This window comes from Thermobia domestica, chromosome 8, assembly GCF_964235325.1.
Source record: "Thermobia domestica chromosome 8, izTheDome1.hap1.1, whole genome shotgun sequence".
NCBI lineage: Eukaryota > Metazoa > Arthropoda > Insecta > Zygentoma > Lepismatidae > Thermobia > Thermobia domestica.
Window position 1 is genome coordinate 61,852,079 of NC_137461.1, and position 24,668 is coordinate 61,876,746.

Below are 24,668 nucleotides of genomic sequence, written 5' to 3' on the forward strand. Positions count from 1 at the left end.
TGACTTTCCATTTTCTTACGCTCTTTGTTCAGAAATAATACTGTACTTGTCAAATTTAATTCCCTGTAAGAACTGCGTTCTTTTTTATCCTTCTTTCGTCCATTCTACTCTTCTGTTTCTTTTTCTTAGTTGTTACTTTCTTTTGTTTCTTCTATCATACTTTCCACCGATGTTAGTTGTGATTCAAGTCGGTCGTTGTCAGTAACACTAAAACTAAGAGGGGCTGATAAGCGAAACTGGTGTTCCACACCAACTTGCACGGATATCAACATGACAGGACTTTAGTTATTATAGCAAAGGAATATTTACATTGTTTAGTTATAAACAGAGGTAAATGTTTGAATTAAAGAAAATCAAGAGGGGAAATAAGTAGCCCGGGAAATTACGTAGGCCAAGAGGATACTTCCTTTTTCTTTTATGAATATAATAAAAGGTTCACTGCTAAATTTTTGTGTGTATCATATCACATAAGATTCACCAGTCTGTGATTCTTGCCATTAAAACTACAATCAGTATATATCAGTTTTAACTTGTCTCAATATTTTCTTTCAGATAAAAACGTACACAGATAAAACTGAATATTTCCGGGTCTCTACTATAATTTTTGGTGGTATTTCTGATACTTTGTACAAATTCAGTGGGACAAACGGAGAAACGCGAGTATGAAGGACCCACGTGGCGACGCGTGATATCACGCAAACCGTACCGGACGATTTACATGTTTTGCGTGATATGACGCTCGCTGCTATTTTAAGGGTTAACAATGAAATCAGTTCAGTTGAAATCCGATTACAAATATTCAACGCGTGTTTGCAGGAGGGTCATTTCAGATTTGCCTTGGGGGGTGGGGTAAAATCCTCCACCTACATATGAGTTTCACGTTTTTTCCTAGTATATTAGTAGGCAGTCGATTAGAATACATTTAATTCTCAAACTCAGCTGGGTAACTGCCCCTGCTTCACCGTGTTGTGCATAGCTTCCCAAAACAACATCCTACAAAATCCTGAAACAAAATCATACGTCACTAAATACAGATAACGCTATCCTGAAACCAGGAGCAAAACATACTTATTTGCATTTGAAGAAAGAAAAAAAAATACAACCATCTTCAAGAAATATTTTTCCTTTAACTACTGACAAGAGTATCAACCTCGCTTCTGTACAATGGTGTATTTTGAAGCAGGAATATTATTTGGGGCTCCAGGGTGAAGCAATTGCCCTCCCCCAGTTTGATATACGAGGTGATTCAGAAAGTAATGCCTCTAAGCCCATTACTTGGCCAATAGTGATGGAGCAATCCATGGCATCTAGTGCTGACGTCCAGTCAAAACAGTGGGCTGTCATTGAGTTTCTGACTGCGGAAGGTTTGCTCCCAGGAACATTCATCGCCGGCGATGAGTCGTGGATACACAATTACGACCCGGAAACGAAGCGTCAGTCAATGGACTACTGCCACATGCCTCTCCTCCGCCAAAAAAAAAAAAAAATCAAAGTTGTCCCATCTACTGGCAAATGTTGTTGACATTCTGCCTCACCCTGCCAATAGTCTGGATCTTGCACCCTGCGACTTTTGGCTCTTCCCCAAACTTAAGGACCTCCTTAAGGGCAAATATATAGTTGTGACGCGGAGATCGAAGCAGCAGTTCAGCAATGGTATCTTCAGCTGCCACCACAATTCTTCGTCGACGCGATGGTATGAAAAACCTTGTTTCGCGTTGGTACAAATGTGTTGCCCGTCAAACAGAGTATGTTGAAAAATGATACTCCCATTTGTAGCTGGTATTGCAAGCTTTCCACTGACACCTGTATAGGTGCTATATATCAAACACAAAGAAAGATATCACCTTGGAGGAATTACTTTCTGAACCACCTATATATATATATATATATATATATATATATATATATATATATATATATATATATATATATATATATATATATATATATATATATATATATACACGTATATGACACTAATACAACACAGGAATCCAATCCCAACTTATATTCGTGGAAACTCCTCCCTTCCTCCTAAACCTGAAAATGGTTGCTTAAAAACACTATTTAGCTCACTTAGCACCTTGTTAAGTTCCTGATAAGGCACATAGGCCAAACATAGCAACCACGTGTAGCTTCTGACAACACATTTTCTTACCAGAGAAAAGGGGAAAAAAGACAAAATGAGGATGATCGAAACGAGTGTTTGCTTTGCCTTAATAGTGCCCGTTTGTCTTTCTATATGGTCGATTTAGGTCTTGCTTAATAGGATGCTTTCGTCTTCACTTTCTCTTAAAAGCCAAGATAGTTATGCTTCCTTTGTCCTATCTTGAGACGCCTCTAAACACAACCAAGTCTCCTCCCCGTCCAATGAAAATGGCTCATATCCCCCTTCCTCTTAAACCCATATCCACTTACACTTTATATACAACATTTACGATATTGTTATAGCGAAACAAACGTCTCTTAAAAAGGGGATTTTTTTAAAAAAGTTGAGAATCTTTTTAGAGGACAAAAAAAAAGAAAGAAAGAAAGAAAGAAAAAATTACTTACTCGGGAATAGAGGCTCGATTTTGACGCCATCTTGTCATGCCCGCCCTGGCCATCCGGGCGTCTGATTCGACGATAGGCACGTCAGTTTTGATCTATAAAGAGATTAGAAAAATCATTGATTAGTCATTCAAATTTTTTACTATTTCAACATTTTTTTTTTCGCAAATACAATTAACAGATTTTGTAAACTTTAAAATAAAATAAACGCAAGAGTGTTAGGCTTTTCTGTCATCAGTATATATTTCAATGTTCTGAAGATATTTATTTTAGTAAGTGTCTGATGAAGATAACGTTAAGTTGTCGAAAGCGTAATAATGTATTTTAGTTTTAATAAATAAGTGTAAATATTCTGGTCAGAAAAGCTTTAGTTGTTCTTACAATAACAATAATAATAATAATCATAATCAGTGTTCTACTGCGATCGACAGCTCATTTTATTGTAATAACAATAAATAAATAAATAAGTGGAGGTTTTATGCCCTACAGTCTGCCGATAATCTCTTCGTTTAATTATCTAATATCAGGAAGATATCAATAGCTAACTTTTAATTAAAACAATTTTTAAAGAAGAGAAGAATGGGTGGTTTATACCCTTGCTTCATTATCCACAAGCTCCGATCCCAGAAGTAGCAAGATTTGTATATCCAAGCATAGAAGATGCATCTACAGAATGCCACATCCGCGCCGTGAAGAACGCCACAATTATCAAGATACCAATACACAGAGGCAATTGAGGAGTGTCTCGTTCCAAATTAATTAGGTTTCCATTCCAAAAGTAATTTTGGCAATCAAATGGAAGGCATGAGCAACAATTTAAACTTTTAAGAAACTAAAACCCACCACGATCTGTCTGTTCTTCGTTTAAATGCAAAACATACAATATCCTCTATAATACATAGACGTTATAATTTTTGTAGGTTAAGTGAGACGGGTGATTAACGAAAGTGAATATTTATGAGATTAATTGGTGGAATGGTAATATGGGAAGAAAACGGGTGAGCTCCGAGAAAACGCAAAAAACACGATGTTAGCCAGCACAAACACACATGGTCAGGGATCGAACCAGAAATCCTTCGCGACCAGAGGTGAGTAGTGTACCACTAATTCATATCATGCCGTACATAGACCATCTCATTTCTATTAATATATCCATAGGATATTGTTACAAAAGAAATGCTGATCAAAGCTTTAACACACACTGTATTTTAAACTATAATGTGTTACAGTTTCGGATATTACCATATCCTTCATCAGACACTATATAGACAGTGTAGAACATAAATGAAGATACAGAAATATATATATATAGTCATTCTTATGAAAAAGTCTAAATTTATTGGCTGAAGTCTTCAGCCAATCCCGTAGATCCCCGCGTCCATTTTCCTGCCAATCACATGCCACCATTTATTGTCTTTATAAGGACCTTTTTCAACTCCATCTTCCTGTCTATGCTATCCAAAATTCTCTGCCATAATTCATTAATAGGTAAGCCGCCTGTCCAGTTCATCAGCTTATCTCTTTCTACCTTCTTTATCCAATCTGCTTCTTTCCACTTCCTTATTATCATTCTCTTGTCTATCTCCAATATAAGGATGACTATATACATATATCTTCATTTAGGTCCTATAGTGTCTCTATAGTGTCTGATGAAGGATGTGGTAGATATCCGAAACTGTAACACATTATAGTTTAAAATACAACGTGTGTTGAAGCTTTTGTCTGTATTTCTTTTGTTACATTACCCAATACAACGCCATGGATAGTGTTATTAAGGATCTTGTTCTATCCCTTTGCAATGTATTCGTATCTGTATCTGTGCAACAGCCACTTTTAACTTTGTAAAGTAGGCAGACAGGAAATCGTTACACAAAGAGGGACTAAAATGCTATCTTTTAGTGTAGGAATTGTGTATATGTATACAAGGTATGTGAGATACGGCTGACACAGGAAAAGAGAGAGAACGGGAAAACTGGGAGAATGAGAAACGCATAAAAAGGGAAGAGAGAACAAAACATGAAGAAACAGTGAAAGATGAGCAGTCAAATTGAGACAATACGCAACTCAACTGCGAAATATCTTGAAATATCTATTGTTTCAAATGTCTTTCTATTCCTTTGTGCTAACATTTGCATAAATGGCATTCAAGTGCACAAGCACACGATGGAGGAAAGGAGATAAGACAGAGATGAATATCCTGTTTCTTGTCTCTTTTTTTTTTAAAGTCTTTTTCAGCAAAATTTGAAGGAATGAATCAAGTGTAGGAAATATTCCCTCTTTAACCCTTTCTGTTAACCTCCTAGCAAAACTCTGAACATTTGCTCAAAATAAAATAAAAAGGAAGAAAAATATTGCTAAAAATACGCAACGCAGACTATACAAGCAAGACAGTTTTCCCCGATTCTTTATACGTGTTGTCTTGTTTCACAATACCTTTTCTTCTCTGTATAATCCTGGCTTCCAAATAAAAGCACGATGTGTTCACTGTTTCTACGGTACAAAAGGAAGAAGGATATAGAAGGATATACTTCTTAAACTTGATCCTAGTCTCTCATCCTTCTCTCTCTAACCTCTTTCACACATGCTTTTTCCATAGCACATTTCGAGCGCTACATTTGCTACGGCATGGTTGCCAAACGAAGGATTTTTTTCTGTTCCGGTAAGATAATTTCATAAAATTTTAATCTCCAAATGTTGTGATCAACATCTTTGGGCTAGAAGTGGTACATAAATGCATCATACTATGTTAGATTATGAAATTTCGAGTCGGTCACACAATATTGGAAAGTGGGCGTTAGAAACACCTTCCATCATGTTCTGGTGAGCTTCTCAGGAATACTGTGAAAGCGAATCTTTAGAAGAGTGTTCTTGCTAATATAAATATCAATCGGCTGCTCGGTACAATCGATAAGATGAAAAAAGCTGGACTCACGAGTGTCATATGAGTTAGCACGGGCAAACAAGCATCACCATCTAGAAGTAGGTTATTTTCTTACTGTACGGAATAACGTAGAAAGTTTTCTACACTGGATTGACAATTCTGATGAAAAATGGACCTGCACTTGAGAAAAATCCGTTATCCGGACAGCGGTATATTGTACAAATATACGGAATCCGTATGTTTACTACGGTAATCTGTACGGAGCATACGTTATCCATATGGCCGAGACATACGTACTGCCTTTTCCCCCGCTTCGATGTTACGTCACGTTGCTGCTGCAGAATATCTGATATCTAACGGTCTTCCGTATATTATATACATCCATCTGTACGTGAGATCCTGACCGCCTATATATAGTATTTTCTTTCATAAGGTATAGAAGTAACACTTATACAGACGCTTTCAGTTATACGACTGTTGCAGAGTGTTACATATGGAAGTAAGATAAGTCCAAAAAACTAGAGAATTTACACATGTAACCTATCTAGGTTTTTCTCTTCTCTGTGTGCTACGACCAAGACAGTGACTGGACCGTGATCAATATCCAAGATGGTTTCCAAAACACTCCTCGATCTGCAGAAGGTGTACTGTTGCTAGTATGGTGATATGTTGGAGGCGATCCATCATGTCTTTCTCTGTCGAGGTGAAACCATTAGAATGTTGAATTCCATTAAGTGCGTCGCAAATGTGTCCGGCAAGTATCCAGTAATGGTCAACAAACATAGTGCTTCATCTTGAATGGCAATGCTCGTCCACATATAGCTCAAAGGTCGGTGCAAACTCTTCATCAGATTCCCCTTCCCCGCCCCCGTATTCTCCTAACGTCTCTCCTACTACTATTCCCTCTTCCGATCACTTCTTCGCAGAGAAGAATTTCCCTAATTACTGCGTGGTGCAACGCGCGGTTCAGGACTTCTTAGCATCGCAGACTACAGACTTTAGTCATGGAATAATATACGTTGGCTGAGTGAAGACAAAGTGTGTGACTGCAGTCCGAGACTATTTTGACTAACGAGGTAATATAGTTCTATTTCTTTTCTTTGTTCTTTTTCTTTGTTTTTTGGTCTCTGAAAGCGACACACGTCAATGGACATTTCAATCGCACCAAACAAATATATGTAAATATAGGCAGAAAAAGGGGGAGCGTATCAGATTCAAGATTTGATTAGTGGGCAGATTCACTACTTGATTTTTTTTATTATTATTATTATTACAAATCAGTGTTTGTTTGATTGTACCCTTTACGAATTTGATTTACCTTTTAGATAAAACGACGGAGCAACTTGTTCCTGCTTATCCCTTTGACTATGCAGAACATGCAGTTTGTGCAGTATCTTCTTAGGAATATCACATGCCTATTGAATAACCTCAAGCTTCTATAAGACATGTCCGATATTTAAAGTCAATATTTATTACCAATATTAAAAGTTCTAACGTATCGCTCAATTTAGAACCTTATCGTAGACGTGAAAAGATTTTTCAAGGGAAATGATTTCCAAATAATGTATTTAAATTCATTTATGTGTGAAGGGAAATACAGAATTGATGAAAATTCCCCTCAAGAAACTTAATTTTATGTAACATGTAGTTGGCAACATTTACCTACTCAGTTCACTATCTCTTTACAGCTTGTCACGTAAGTACGACTGTTGCTAACAGATGCCTATATATAAAATCTTAAACATCTTCAGTCTTCGTAAAGACAACTACTATCAACAAGTTATTGTTATATCGGAAATAAGCTAAACAACATAAAGAAAGGACGTGAATAAAATAAAAGCTTGTAGCTTTTCTATATAATAAACTACGCAACAGCCTACTCAACTGTTTTCTTAAATACGAAAACCAAAAGGGTGATGTAGGATGCATAAACAATAAATAAATAAATAAATAAATAAATAAATAAATAAATAATAACTTGTCTCATTCTACAGAGTACATAGCTAACACCTTGCCTTTGGTACGGAAATACTAGATTAAGATCGATTTTCTGCGGGGGGATATTTGATTCGGATCCTATGTTAAGTTGTAAGTCCACATCTAATATCTAATATAACATCTATATTACAAACGAACATTAATTTCCCAGGCATAATACATTAAAAATAAGATGTAGTGGATTTCTTAGAAATGCTTTTTAAAAAAGTCACATTTGAATATTGCTACATCTTATTATTCAAAGAACATCTACAATTTTGTCCCTAATTTTTAATTTACTGACGATTTTACGTAAATTCGACATTCGTAATTCGTACTATCGTAAGAAATTTTCGATATAAGTAAAATTTATAACAATACATACATCTGAAGAAAGAAGTACTATTAAATTTCCAAATTCTACTTTTGCCAGTATGAAGTCGACAATAATGGATAAGTCAAGTAATTTTGTCACTTCCACTCTCAACCTAAGTGCAAAGATCCAAAACTCACCTTTTCGGTTCCAAACAATGTCTGCTAGGTACAGAAATCACAGGCCGGTATATATTTCATGTAAATAAGTTTACTTCCCATACATATATTTGATCTATTTACATTATAAAGTTCACTCTTTCAAAAACATAACCAAAAATTGTAATTATCTTTTTCACTATATTAATCATAAATCAATGCAAAACATTTTAAGTTCCATATGCAGCTCACGACTTTGGACCCAATGAAAACAAATGAACAACAAATGCTGGCGCAAATACGCTATCCTTAACCTGTCCATAACGAAGAAACATCAGGGTGCTATCCTGCAGATGGAAAAACTCTTTACGCTATAGATGAAAATCACATCAAGTAGAGTGTCTCTTAACCTGATGATTATACAAGGGGTTTCAAAACAACACCGACAACGTTTGGGAGGTGATTCCTGACACTAAGATAAGACAAAAAGTATGAACCAACCTGGGTGCACAAATGCTACCTTTCCGAGTTATAGGCTGCGAAAAGATGAAAAAAAAAGGCCAAACTCTCTCTATAAAAATTGCTGCGTGAGGACCTTAGGATTCTGAAACATGTATTTTTGCATAGTGCACATCTTAATTCCTAATGAATTCTTGACCCAACTACGGTAGGTCCCATAGTTTCGGGGCTATGGACCTTTAAAGTTCCTTTTTTTTTTTTTTTTTTTTTTACATTTTCGTCAGCCTACAACTCCGAAAGGAAGAATTTGTACACCCAGGTTGGTCTATACTTTTTGTCTTATCTTGGTGTCAGGAATCGCCTCCCAAACGTTGTCCGTGTTGTTTTGGAACACCCTTTATATATAAAGCACATATAGCCGATATAACATATATATATAGCTCTGGTTCCTATGTGTAGCTGAGTTTTTACATTGCAGTACTATTATTAAACGGCATGTTTTCGATTTTTTCGTGTTTTTCATACTGTTGGGAATGGATAATAAACATTGTAAGTAGGTGAAAAATGAGACAGCTATAGCGGCTGAACTCGTTGTCAGTGAAAGTACGTTTATTATTAATTATCGTGTATTTTGTAATGCAAAAGGGATGAGGCCATGGTGGTCCTTTATACTTGATACAATGTTTCTGTATCACTTGACGTGAACGATATTGAGTCCTTGAGTGGTGGTCAAATATGGATCCTGCATCGTCAACTCATGTGTGGTGGATGCTACTTGTTTTGGTGTGTCAATAAAGGAGACGTATGGAAGATAAGTATCTGTATATTGGTTCTAAAATGTAATTGCTATTGTTTAAACCTCAATATGTATTTACAGTTGTTACCCTGAGGAGCCATTTCCAGTATAAATGTGTACAAATTACGCTATAAGATACAAATCTGTTTGAAACTTGGTACTATTTTTGAGAAGCTGATAGGAATCATTTCAACTTATTGGATTAATACGACACATACATTTGTGACAAATTTTAGGTTATAGTAAATATTCGGCTTATGCACAGAACTCTGCAACAATTTATTTACATAAGTCGAGGATTGTATGCACAGTATATGCAGAAATAGTCCAACTGCAGAATAAAAACAAACTGAAGCATCATCTGAAATTCTAAAGGACGGAATTACGTCATACTCTTGATGTACTTTTCTGTGTAAAATTATATAATTTTTCTTTTCCTGCGTTTATTTTCTTAATTTTTCAGTCAGTCTTGAAGTCACAAAAAATAGTTTGAAATATTGATATAAGCTCATACTATATATATATCTTGAAAATTTGATGGAGAGTGGTTAAGTCACATAGTCACTTTCATTTTTATTTATATAGATAATTATATTCATTAATAAATCATAAGAAGTAAATTCTTCTACTTCATCAACTGCACTAACAAAAAATGCAGCCAATAGCACTTTGTGATACGCCAATTGAGCTTCCATAATATTAAAGGAAGGATTCTAATAGAGAGGACAAGATAAGGCAATTTATCTATTCTCTTCTTCTTCCCAGTCAAACACGGTGTGCGTGGGTTTCCTCGGGGTTCTCCCGTTTCCTCCCACTTTCTTCATCCCGACATTTCATTCATTACTCATCATCACCGTCTCCTTTAGCCTAACTGGCATAATCGTGGGACGTAAAACTCAAAGATATCATTTCAATTTCTCCTTTCCAGTAGCAAAACCTGCTTTAAAACACAGAGCAAGTACTACGGTAGTTCGCAGATCAACGATAATTCTGAAAATAAATAAGCTTGGAATGGGGTTCCTTTGATAATTGTAAATGAACTTATATTATTTTGATATAATTGGGCGTTCAGGGCATAAGGGAATTAAGTCCCACTATCAAAGTTCTGAAAAAGAGAGAGAGAGAGAGAAAGAAAGTTTATACGGCACACTTAAGTACTGAAAGAAACTTTAGATAATGGCCTTGAAGATGAAATACGTCGGAAATGGCCAAAATGTTGACTTGACTTCCTTGTGCACTGAACGTGTCAACTATATATATATATTCATGCATTCTAGTTACGCATAGAAAGAGGAAACAACACAAATTTCCCTCTGATAACCGCGGAGACTATTGCGCTGTTTCTTTGATAATGGAAAACGTTAGGTAACAAGTGATTTTGTCAGGTCCATTGCATGGGTTAAGTGGACGCTAACCTCCGCACAGGTTAAGAACTTGTATTTCCCTATTAGGACACAAGTCGTTGGCCTTTTTTCCCTTAAAGATTTACTTTCAAACGCATTAGAGCTAGACAAAAGCCTACTACACTCTCAATGGCTAATGTTGTGAGAAAGAGATATCATGAATGTTTAATATATTAAACAATTTGTAATCTCTTTGTGTGGTTTTTGAGCAAATCAATGTCGACCTTCAGTTTTACATAGCAATGGGTATGTTTTACTTCAACTTACGCTATCTTGGTACTAAAAGAATACTCGATAATTTATAATCATTTTGCATCAAAGTATTTTCTTCCATGAATAAATCTCAGAAACTACACACCATCTTTTCGCAATAGTAACGTAAGGTGCTCATCAGAGTTGTCCTTACTTTTTAACTTTTATCAAGATACTGAATCCAGAACAAACCATAATAAATTTATCTTGTGTTATTTTGTAGTTCATGACAAGTCACTGTTTTTACTTTTGAGAGACAATAGAGAGAAGAAAGTATGGTCATCTTGAAATAAAAAAGAAAGAAAAGAAAACGAAGCAACGAAAGTAATTTTTGGATGTCTTTTCATTTGTTTGTCCTTTTGTTTATCCCGATGTATGTACACTCAGCTAGAGCTCGTACCATCCAACCTTCCCAAAGCAAAATTTTAACTTTTATGTATATATATATATATATATATATATATATATATATATATATATATATATATATATATATATATATATATATATATATATATATATATATATATATATATACGTATATAAAACTCTCCATAGAAGGTTTCTGAATATTCTTACAATCTCCGCTCTCAAAGTGAAGTTTATTTGCAGGGGGCCACAAAAAAAGGGCGACTATCTCGAAAACGGATCTTACGATTTTGTTTATATTTCGTATAGCAATATTTCATTGACAACCAGAGGCCGCGGTGACTCAGTGGTAGAGCGTTAACCTCTGGTACATGGGGTCCTTGGTTCTATCCCACCTCGCGCCAAGTAAGCTTTGTGGTGGACAAACACCATGTGCGTGGCTTTTCTCGGGTTTTCCAATTTTCTCCCACTTTCTTCACTTCATTCATTTCTCATCATCACCGTCTCCTTTAGCCTAGCCGGCATAATCGTGGGACGTAAAATTTAAAATTTCATTTCTTTTTCATTGACAACCCTATAATATGATTATAAGTTGTTTCTCCTCAAGAAAATCTACACGGGAGCTTATTCTTTAGGACATTTTTTTTTTGGGGGGGGGGGAGATTTTCTTAACGACAGATGAATGTGTTTGTATTTCATAAATAAATAGCTTACTAACAACACAGTAACTTGAAATGATTTAATTGAAGATTTATAGAAGAAGAAAGCTAGTGCGATGGTGCATATCTTTCCTTGTCTTCTATTTCTTTTATTGTCATAGTGAGATATTTGTTCACAAAAAGCAGAATACCCTCCTTGACTCAGTATTATCTAAGAAGTCTTTTTTTTTTTTTTTTTTTTGTCACTCAAGTAATACCCACACGACATCCGATATTACATAAGGTTTTAATCCTTAAACCCAGTAGAACTGAGAAAGAGTACCAGTGATAGTACAGGAATTTCAATAATAAAAAAAGGTGTGTCGTCTGAAGTAATTTTGTTTCTTATGGTTATATTAGCCTACACACACATTCACACGCAAACATTCATCTATATATATGAACGCAGAATATTTCACTGTTCCCAAGGGTGTATTTCAGTAACACGACTTGCACGTATAATACCATTCTTCCTTATCCCAACTTAACCCTATCCCTCGCGTCACTGCAAGCAGGACATTCGCACAATGGATTGCGTCTCCATATACAATAGAATACACACGTACTTTCATAATACTGACCTCCCCAACTTTCCCATCGGGCTTCTCCGCCCCTGCTTATTTCCAACATCTCATCCCACATCTCTTGTAATAAAACGCTGAACGTTAGATTGCCCTGCTTCGCACTCGAGGTTGTATATCTTACAGGATGAGATTGGCAAACGAACTAAATTGCACCGTATTTGGTGGTTGCTACAATGTAATTTGTCTCAAGCATTATATTACCCACGGATGAGGGGGAAAATTGGAGTATAAAATGGAGAGATGAGGGAAACGGAATGAATAAAGTCGTAATTCAGTAATATATTTTCTTCTTGTTTCTTTGATTTTTTTAAAAGAGAAATTTATCTCCTGTATGTGTGAGGTATAATCGGAAAGTACTGGAAAAGTGCTACACATATGTCGCATGCTTATTGTAAACTTAACCTGTGAATTGTTCCTTTACCAGTAATAATAATAATAATAATAATAATAATAATAATAATAATAATAATGTTCCAAACTTTGCCCACTCATTAAGAAGGTGCATCTCCTTGCAAACAGTGTCCATATATATATTTCTGTAATAAAATTATTCCATTAACACTTTACTCACAGAGTATTGTATGCATTTGTGATATTTAAAAATGTTAACGTTAGGAACACAATAAAAAACATTACTTTGTATCTTAAAAAAAGAAAAAAATGAAAAAACTAAAATGAATTTAACCCATTTTTGGAGTAATTAAAATCATACAACACGTTTTTGTCGCGTTTCAGTCACTCATACAGAACATTTTCTCCCAAAGGTAATTTAATAAATAAATAATGCTCACTCAGTGGCTCTCTGCTTTTTTTTAAAATTACAAAACCCTTTTGCAATTCCAGCATTGTCACACACACTTGCTACATATATCCATGATTCATGGTTTTACTGCATCATCCGTGGTTTCCAGGTAAATTGCACAAACACAATGTACAATGGGATTATGATTCATCCGTCGCCAATGAAACACAATGACTATCTATGCTTCCTTTTAAAGTTTATTGTGAATGTCAATTTTGTTTCTTCTTTTCTTTTATTTGAATGTTTCGTTTCATTTGAATGGTTTGAAAACTCATCCAAACAATGTTTCTTACAGGCATATTTTCGGGACCCTCGTCTTCTACGAAATTAAGATAGACTAAATTGTGACTATATGTTACTTTTCTACAGGGCACATCATTCAGCACATAATGTCAAAGGGACGATCATCTTCGTCCTAACTTAGGCCAAATTATATAAATATCAAAATAGTGTCCTAATCCAGCAGCCTCAAATTTTGATATTGCGTCCTTTCTCCGCCCTGAATCGGGTCAAAAATATTCTAAAAGAAAGCCTGCTGCCAAATGAAAGATAATATTAAGAATATGACATTTAAAAAATATCATCACCACCTACCAGTGTTGGCAAGTCACTTGCCGCAACTGAGAATCTTCCGCTAACCTCTTCGTTTTCACGTACGATTTTTCTGTTTTGGTATCGTCCAGTAATTGTAGTCTCCCTCTTTTTCCTGCTACCATACCCTCTAACACGTCCCTCATGATACAGTTTCATCTTAGCCAATGTCCCAACCAGTTTCTCTTCCGCTTCTTAATAATATCTAAAATTGTTCTTCCCCCATAGCATTACTAACACTCTTTCATTCCTTTTCCTCTCGACCCATCTAATTCTGTCAATTCTTCCTCACACCCACATTTCGAAAGCTTTCAGTCGTTTTTCATCATCATCATGGAATCTAATAATTACAATATATGGCTATATCTCCTAGATGGGCCAAAAGTCTCTCTTCATAAAAAGAGATCTTCTTCGAAATCCTTAATGTCAAAAATAATCTTAAATGAATAACACCGGTAATTAACGCTATTTTCTATGTATATTTACGTGCTGATTCCGAATATATGGTCAGAATTTACATTACGGGCTCCACTTCTTTTATTTACTTACTTATTTATTTATTGTAACAGGTATGCCTTTCTGTTAAAACCAAAACTGTGCATTTTTACTCAAAAGAACCCTCTATCTCTTAATTAAATACATGTGATTTGTTGTAACTATAAATCCTTTATGACTTAACATCGTGTAAAACATTGAGAAAATACTCTACTAACTATCGGTTGAAAACAGTGGCTCCAACGGGCAAAAGTTGAAAATCAAAGAACTAAGTAGGTAGTAATTACTTTATTTAAAAACATAGACCATAAACAGAAAATAACACTTACTTAGACAGAAAAAGAAATAAGCCTCTTTGTGGATCTCAACAAAATGTAGCGAGCTCTCTCATTGCTATATGGTTAATGTATGCGTTCCCTGCGGGAGACCCGAGTTCAATTCTCGGTGGAAGATCATGTGGTTCGGATCCCACATTAAGGTGTATGTTCACTTCTCATAAGCTCTGCTACTGAAAGAAACTTAAACTCCACTAAATTACCCAACTAACAAAATATTCCTTGCACCACTGTAAATAAAATTTGGGACTAATGAAGAACCTGTTAACGCGATGGATCACACTGGTCAAAATTTTCTGTTTCTAACGAAGAAGTCCCCCTGCGATAAGTAAAGACAAATCAAAAGATAGGGTTCACTTTTACTACAAATCAGGAAATTATGACGGATTCTGATTTGAGCGATGCTTCAATTTGTATAAAGCAGCTACATGGGAATTGCATAAGAAATAGTGGTGAGAAACTTCTTGAAAACTACAGAGCTCTTGTACGTAATGTGTCCCTCAAATTTTATTTATTTATTTATTTAATTAATTTATTTATTTATTTTGAATTAGCATTTGATTTTTTCTCTACAAGGAACATCAGCGACGAATACTGTGAACATTTCCATCCCGAAGTATCAACGTTGAAAATCCATTACCAACATAAATGGAACCCAGATACTTATTAATTGTCGATGGATATTAAAAAAAGCTAAACATCTACGGAAATCATTCATTCGCTTTAGATGAGTTTACTATATATGTATTATTTATTAGCAGTTATAAATGTATGATTGTTAAAATTTGTGCTACACAAAACTTCTACACATTACTCAAATTTGAAAAACGCATTCGCAAGTAGCTCAAAAATGATAGCACACATTTGAATGCATTATTTTAAATACACACACACACACACACACACACACAAATACAAGTCGGTCAGTGTTATTTAAAGTACGTAGAAGTATATAATCGTTGTTATTATTAATCCATAACGTTATTTATGATCCGGAGGAAGGTGGAAAAGACGTGGAGTATACTTAGCGCCCGTAGATTTAGCGCCCACATATAATATCGTGTACTTAGCGCCCAGAAAATATTTGATGCTTATCAGTGTGCTAGGGTTGACCAAAGAGAGAACTAGTTTATATGTATAGATGTAATTTCGTACTCATATAATCTATCCCCATCCCCTCTCTTTTGATGACTAAAGAACAAAGATTTTTCACTTGAAAGATCCTGCTATTCTTGCTGCACAATTGTCATGTCACTTTTAAAACCCTTAGGCAAGTTTAAAGAAATGGGTTCTTTTCTTCCTCTTCTGATCACCACCGTCAGCTCTAACACTCTGACTTTTCATGTACATCTGTAATTACGTACAATTTAATTACGACTTAAGAGCATTACCAAATCACCTATGAGATTTTCATATAGCTATGGATATGAATTCATGTGCCAGTGTTATTTTAAAATTTATATAGTTTTAAATAATAATAATTACACGCACCTTAATGCAAATACTACTGCATGGAAAACAGCAATTATTTATGCACATTGCATAACTTCATTTCCTATCGTAAATACAGGGTGTTAAAAAATTCAAATGCCAAAATTTGCTGGGTAATTCTTTATATCAAATTAAAATAAAACGTTCTAATAAACATGTGTTATAAAACGACTCCTTTCAGTGTTATAAGCCGCCCTAAACGCAATCAATTACATTGTAAACCCTACTTTGAAAATAATGGAACATATCGCAAGTAGTTAAAGAAATTCGGCAACAACTAGTATTTCCTCTATCTAAATATCCATACAAGAATACACTTTTAACCCTAGGACTATCAGGTGGGTCCATTGCACTCGTACGCATACTTTCTTTAATAATTACTAAGGCTTAGTAAGTATTGATTGATTTTGAGTTTTACGTCTCGTTCAGCAGCGAGGCCTACGAGACGTGGACCTACTGATTAACGTGAAATCCGAACCACATGAGCTCCCGCCGGGAATCGAACCCGGGTCTCCCGCACCAAAGGCGCGTACGCTAACCGCTTAGCCACGGAGGAGCTCTTAGTAAGTGTTGAGATTCTATGATATTTCCCTGGTTGTGTTCTGGTATTATGTAATTTAAGTATTTTTTTTTTCATTTCCGTGAGTCAAGTGATAGTTTTTAAAATTTATAGCATTGGGTACAGAGTGGGTCCATTAAACTCGAGCCTTAATGAAGAAATATGAGAATAGATTGAGATTGTGGCTCGTAGCGGAGTTAATGTTCTGATAATAATCTAACTGTCCGAATGAAGTCAGATGCAACTTTGTGTTATTATGTAGTTTGATTGATTTAATTATTTGCAATTTTGCTTATTTTAGTAGCCAGGGACGTACGGAAGGGGGGGGGACACGGGGGTCCGGACCCCCCCCCCGAAATTTCGACTTTTTAAAAATTTAGCCTAATTTTAGGGGCAATTTTAGCAATTTTAATATAAAATAGCTTCATATTTAGTTTGAACCCCCCCCGAAATAAATTCCTGGGTACGCTACTGTTAGTAGCAGCTTTTCTTTATTTATTCACTTATATAAGTCCCTTGTCAGAAGCATAATAGTAGCTTTTGTCTATCAAACTGTATTAATTTTTCCATTGTATGCAGTTACGTATCCAGGGGGAGTTTCCGGGGATCTGAACTCCCAAGAACCAACATTTTAAAAAGTTGCTAGAATAAAACCTAAATTTGCGCTTTCAGTCTCCACATTGACAAAAAAAGAGTTTTCCGGAGTAGGACACTGACCCCCCGAATAGAAATCCTGGCTTTGCCACTGATTGTATGTAAAGTTTTGTTTATTGTTAGTGTGTTTTGATCATTGCACGTGGTAGACTAACAGTTCACTAACAATACACGTCACTATTGATGGAAGAGGGGAAACATTTTTGGTAAATCAATAAACGATGAAGAAATTGATTCCCGACAGACGATAAGATATTAGCAGACTTATATACAAATGCAACTGAAGTTTCTTGTTCAGGTACCAATATTGAAATGAGACGTTGAGTAGTTTCTTATTCAGAGAATGGTTTAGAAGTTTGAAGCGTAGCAGTTATAGCTAATGCAAAAAGCACGTGCTAATGCAAAAAGCAAAACTCCGGAGAAAAGCGATCCTACAAGGGCTGCCTTATGTTTTGATGACAACATCGGCGCTATTAGAATACCTGATGACGAACTGTTCCTAATTCGTGAAGTTGCAGATTCTTCACACACTCTGCAATATAATTTTATTCTTACATATAATATGACTGTAGACGAACAACTTCTCAGTTTTTGGGTGCGAGCCATTTTACAATTGCAAAACACAATGCACAACTATCCTGAAGTGGTCACTTCTAGAGCGGAGGTTAAAACTCAGTTATCATATATTACAGCACAACAAAATCAGACGTTCACACTAACAATCATATAGCTCGCTGTTACACTACAAAACAATGAACAAAATGGCCTATGACAGTATTTTACATAACTGATGTAAGTGGACTCAACATTTATGGTATTGTATCATCAAAGCGTAATTTCAAACGAGAAACAAGCATTAAAAAGTTTGAAATGCCGTAAATTCTTCATTTCGTCTGGTTAACAGTTCGCCAACTTTGAGAAGAAATCACGGAGAATAGAAGCTTCCCAGCATACTGAAGAGAAACAGCCTAAGAAAGTCTCTCCACAAAACAAGAACTTTCTGTCGCAAATGCAATAAAACAATTACCTGTGACTAATTAATTTTAAATTTTGTTACGCAGAAATAAGAAATAAGTCACACGAACACGAAGTACATACTGCAGCAGTTGGGATTGGTGAATTTTTACAGGGAGAATGAGAAAGTCCGATTTCTATGGAATGGTGGACGGATTTGTTTTCCTTCTCTCTGACAAGGGTCAGAAGGGATGGATTACTTACAGCAAATCGTACCAGAAGAAACTGAAGAATTCCTAATTTATTTTGATCAACATTACGTATCAGGTAGTTTCTGGAGTATGCGACTTTCATCTTATGGTGATCTTACGTTTCGATTTCTTCGCTAGCCTCTTTTGTTTCCTCGCAACATACCCGTTCATATAGCAACATTACAGAAAGAGACACGAACGAGTAAATTGACAGAAGCTTCGAATTTGAAATTCCAAAAGATTGAACCTGTCCATCCTTCCTTGTGGATGGACATTGGAAAAGGATGAGGCCATGGTTTCAACTGCATCGAACAAGTGTAGCGAGATGAATTACCGAAGAAGAGAGTGAAATGGAAGACGACTAGCCTTCAAAGGCGCTTGTTCAACTTAGTGATGGATTATTCTCAAGGAAACACCATACTCGTTCAATATCTGATTGGAATTGATTACTGCATAAGGCTGTAACTTTAGGGTATAATGTGTACAATAAGGTTCGTAAAGCGATTAACTTATTGGTTCGTAAAGTAACGTTCTTTTTATTATAGAACGTTACGTTGTTTTTCAGTGCTTGTAGTGTATGATATCAATTGCTTAACTATATAGATTTATATTACGCATAAAGTTATGAAATATGTATCAGGCTTAATGCGGCTAGCTTGTTAGATGTTTTTTTCTGAAACTGTGTAATACCATATGATAATTTGATTTTCTTTCTTTTTTAGTATCGAACCCGATGTTGTTATATAGTCAGAGTTACCATATGTCTGGTTTTTACCGGGACAGTCCCGATTGGAACCTCTTGAAATGAAATGAATCTTTGGATTTTACATCCCACGATTAAGGAGATAGGAGTAGGATAGAGGAGACGGTGATTGTAAGAATGAATGAAATAGTGGAATGAAGAAAGTGAGAGGAAACGAGAAAACCCCGAGTTTATCCATGCACGCAACGTCTGACTACTACAAAGCCCATTTGACGCAAGATGGGATCAAACCAGGAACCCCATGAACCAGACGTGAGTGCTTCTACCACTGAACCACTGTGGCCTCCATGAAGACTCTTATCCCGGTGTTTCGCCAATTTACATTTTGTCCCGGTTTTCAGTCGTGAGAATATGTTCACCGTTTTTTGTATGCCTTATCCTCATTGTAGTATTCTAGATTTCGTCTGTTTTACATATTTTTCAAATTAAAAGCTACATATGTAATCTTGGTTTATAGTACATTTAAATATTGGTAGAGCATTGCATACCATGGCGTACAGTTATACAATCTTTGGATCTAATATGATTGTTACTTTCCTAATCATCATCATTGATACATCCAATAGAAATTAAATAAAAATGTCTCTTAAACTGCTTCTGTTGATGAAAAGTGGTGGCAAATAGTGCGCTTTGTCGAATTTTAGTGGCAAATTGTCCCTCAGCCCCCGTTCTTCCAGACATGTTGTATCATAATTTATTTAAAGTTATAATAACTTATAGTTTTGGGTATATAAAAACAACTACTGCCCTCCTAAAATTTTCTCCACCTCCCCCCAAGACGTTAAAGCTGGCGTTGTTATTGGTCGATCACAGCGCCAGGAAATTATAGTTTGGTTACTAGTTATTAATAATTATGCCCATAAACTTCCTTTGAGGTCCCGCTGGCTCAGTGGTAGAGCGTTCACATCTGGTGCCTGGGGTCCCTAATCGATCCCAGCTCGCTCTAAATTGTCCTTTGTGGTGGACAAACACCACGTGCTTGGTTTTCTAGGGGTTCTACCGTTTCCTCTCACATTCTGTATTCCACTATTTCATTCATTCTCATTTTACCATACCTGGCATAACCGTCGGACGTAAAATTCAAAGATTTCATTTCATAAACCTCCCTTCACACTTTCTCCAGGCTTAGGACTGGTTACATTCCTTACAGGAATATAGGCTTGTTTAGTTTTTTTTTTTTTTTTTTTTTTTTTTTTTTTTTTTTTTTTTTTAAGTAAACCTTGCCATGCTATTTTGATTATTGTTTTAGCCAATCAAAAACATTTTCTTTATATTTATGTATTAGTTTTCTTAAAATAATTTGCAGATATTACCCTTGTCAGTGATGATATTCACAGGAAGCGTGCTTTCATTTGTTACCCTATTCGCATACTGTCTCTGACTACAGTCAAAATGAAATTACATAGTTAGCAATTTGTTCGAACTTCTGGACATAAGCCAAAGCAGTTAAACAGATCCTTCGTTTCCTCGTATTTCTCTAGAATTTTCTTTATTCTCTTGTCGATGTTGATGTACCTTTTTGCTCTTTTGGTGCCTGGCTCTCCAAATTTCATTCTCCTCCGCATAAAGGTAGTGTTTACAGCTTCCTCTTTCAGCTTCTTCACCATCAAAAATATGTTCGGATGTTTTCTCCCTATGATGCAATTAAATTTTCCATTACATTTTTCCACAACGTTATTTGTTCTATGCTTTTCTTTATAGAAATTCCAACTCTCAATTGGCCATGTAGTGTTCTCCAAGCACTGATCTATAAAATAATTTGCAAACTCTACTATTTTCGGCGAGTCAGGTGCGTTCGACATGATTATCAACCATCCTTCATCTATATCTTCTTTGGGTATAAAACTTATAGCTCTACATCTTCTACAAAATAATTTAAGTTCTTCACTTTCTCTATAATCTTGCGTAAGTCCAATCTCTTGAATTTTTCGACACAAGCATTTCATGAAATGGAAATTACATCCCGAAACTTTTGTTTGTGGGAAGAGATCATTAAGAACCTTTTTTACAGCCGCTTCAAAATCAATTTTTAAAAGCTGAAGACTTCACTCTGAAGCCCATCTCTTAAGCAAATTGAACAAACTCCTATATGTTAATTCGGTTTTGCTTGGTAGTAACGCGAATAGAACGGGGAAAATGCTGTTTACTCCGTTAGTACTATCTAGCTCCACATGGATGGAATATAATTGTTGAAATTGTTGGGAGCAGTTACTGAAAGTTCCATCCATAAAAAAACGATTCAGCAGTATACTGGCGTCCTCAACCGCAAATATTATTATTCTTTGATCTTCAAAAACGTCGTCCACTACAAGAAAAGTACCGCAACCAGGTAGACTTAAAAGTTCGTCCGGAAAACTCATGTCCAAACTTGTTGCAGGATTTTGATCTGTACCTAAAACTTCTCTTCTTAATTTACAGAGAGCAGACTTAACATTTTCATATCTCCAAACTTCTGTCACCAGATCAAAACCCTTTTCTTTCAATTCCTGAACCAAGTGAAGAAAGAAAACCTGTATTGTTAAGTTAGACGATACCAAATACAAATAAAATAATGAACTGAGTACAGGCACACACACACACAATATATAGGGGGCGCGGTCCTCCCAAAGCTTGTCTTCTCTCTCCAAATATTTATTGAAAATTATATGTTATTCCATATATACATAAAATGATTATATATATCGGGGGTCATTAAGGGCTTGGGACAACATAGTGCTATGCCATATTTATGTTGTTTCGAGAAAAGCAAAATTCAGCAGCAGGAATATCACACAACTTAATGGAGGCAAGAAGAACACTATGATGTTTTACTGCCATCTAACTCCGATTTATTTCAAGCCTGTCTGCGTGTCACCCTCTACCCCGGAGGTGATGATTCATTGAAGCGTCATAATCAGTGCTATCGGCTGCTCTCTCTCTCTCTCTCCCTCCTCATAACAGTTTTACTTAGTGGACGCTAAGTACACTGAACATGGATGTAAGAAAATAACAGGAATTAACGACCTGTGGAAAGAGTGGTAAAATGAACTGGACATCCCTGATTATGAGATAAGATCAATAGAAAATTCCTTCTGTGAGCCAGAAACACTGGGCGCTAAATCTACGGGCGCTACATGCACGGAACCGGAAAAGAGAAGGATCCTTGATGTGATAAGATGAATAAGTCAAGATCGCCTGCCCAACAATTTTGGTAATGAAATCTCTTTAATGATAATAATAAGCATATTGCTAAAAGTAAAAGTTAAAAAAAAAAAAGTCAAACATACGTAGTCATTCAACGTAATTATTATTGTGTTCGCCTTAATTATTACCGTTTTACACTCATTGGTCTGACTGATATTAGGAATTCAACTGGAATTGGATCCGTTTACATATTGTAAGGATCCCCACATCACAAGAATAGCACATGTATGACAACACGTGCCATTTTTTTACAAAAAGCAGTCGATACACAAAGACACGAAGGAAACCGAAAGAAGACGGATCACACGAAAGGATCCGAAGGACGGATCACAAGAAAGGAAGCCACCCGAGGAGGATAAAGAGGAACCACGGCACGGAGGGACCTGGCATCAGTCGACCAACTGATCGCAACCTATCCTAAACCATGAAGGCTGCTATGAAGCTAAGGGGCTATCCTAACCACAACTAGACCCTGTAGGCTGCTATGAAGCTAAAAGGTTCACCTTAAACAGTACAGTACCTCATGAAGGCTGCTATGAGCTGAGGTTTTCTAGAACCGAATCCTTGAAGACGTTGGGGGCTGTCATGAAGCTAAGGGTTACCCGTACAGAATATTATAACCTGCAAACCTTGGTCATAGACACAAAAGAATTAATTTTATAATAAATTGGTGAAGGGATAAATCCCGGTCCATTATTTGACTCTACCCATGAAACATTACAATATTAATATTGGATCTATATTAATATCAACCGTCCGGTACGGCTAATTTATAAATTCTACCTTTCCAGCGAACCTTTCCTTTTTAAATCTACAATATCATTGGTAAGTAATGAAAAAACTCCAAAGACAGGTACAGACTGATATTTCCATGAAGCTGAACAAAATGATGTGGGTAGGTGTAAATTCAATTGTGTACTTTTCCGAGAAAAGCAAATTTTTAGCACACCATGCTAAAAAAAAACGAAAAAAAGTGTATCGTTAGTTGGCAATAATGGAACCAGTGGTGTACGCAAGAGAAGTCCGGAATTTTAAGCCCTTCTTCGAGCAAGATATTATGAAAAAATAAACATTTACCATATTAAGATATGTGTACAAACATCTAAAATCATATGAACTCTTGGGAGCTTGATCCTCCTTGACGATCTTCTGCGTACGCCAGTGACTGGAACAGATGCTCTATTTATTTTAGTAATATCTAAGTAAAAAATGCTGTATCTATTACCTTCTCCAAATACCGATGCAAATGCATTTTGTAAAAATAAATAAATAAATAAGTCATATAGACCCTGAATATTTAAAAAAAATAATAATAAAATACACACAAAGAATATCGCTACCGAACAAAGGGCGTAATCCTCTATGGAAAACAGAAGGAATCAGTTGAGAATGCTCCAAGATTATTGCCAAAACGAACTTAAACGTTCTACGATATGTTGTTTTACAACGCCACATGCTCAAAATGGAGGGCTCAAAATTGAAAAGAGTTTGCAAAATATTATCTTTCTATAACTTACGGTCCTCGAGATATGGCTCCTTAAATATCCCGAAATCCGAACTTTTTTTAGTCAATATCTGGGGAACAGTGGCCAGTTGGCCAGTGACCACCAGTTACTATTTGGTACCAAAATGTTTATTATCCTCTTAGGTATTGATCAACACCAATATGATCTCACTATGATTTACAGTTCCCCGAAATCCGAATGCTTTTGGCCAATATCTCGGGAACGATTAGAGTGACGCGAAAAATTCCATAACTTCTTTCAAGATAGTTTTTGATGCTCTACCGAATGTAGGGTTCACAATTGAAAAATTAGCAAATAACACACACACACAGATAGAGAATTGAGTAAGAATTTTTTAAGTTCGTTGAAAATGAACATACTTGGTCCTCACTTTTCGAAGACTCTCTTCATATGTATTAATATTTCAACCAATCCATTAAAGGTATTCAAAATTTCATGTTATGTATCAGATTGCATATAACCTCATTATACTTGTATAATCGATTACTTTCTTGTTTTCTTTTTAAATGATATCATGAACCATCATTGTTAAAAAAAAACTCTACTGTATTTAAAAATGCATAATGAGTGGGGAAGATCGTTATATACTGTACTTTATATTCCTGGCATTTTAATTTATTTTAT

General features: G+C 35.7%; 1 protein-coding gene across 4 annotated transcripts in view; it reads right to left on the reverse strand.

Moving 5' to 3' along the window:
• The window catches only part of LOC145692944 (uncharacterized), a 729,891-nt gene that overhangs the window by 262,465 nt on the left and 442,758 nt on the right, over positions 1–24,668 (reverse strand). For all 4 annotated transcript variants that reach the window (XM_081768533.1, XM_081768531.1, XM_081768529.1 and 1 more), the window contains one exon: positions 2,554–2,645. In XM_081768533.1, coding sequence (XP_081624659.1) covers positions 2,554–2,606 — 53 coding nt within the window. In that variant the 5' untranslated portion in view covers positions 2,607–2,645. The remainder of the gene's footprint in view (positions 1–2,553; positions 2,646–24,668) is intronic.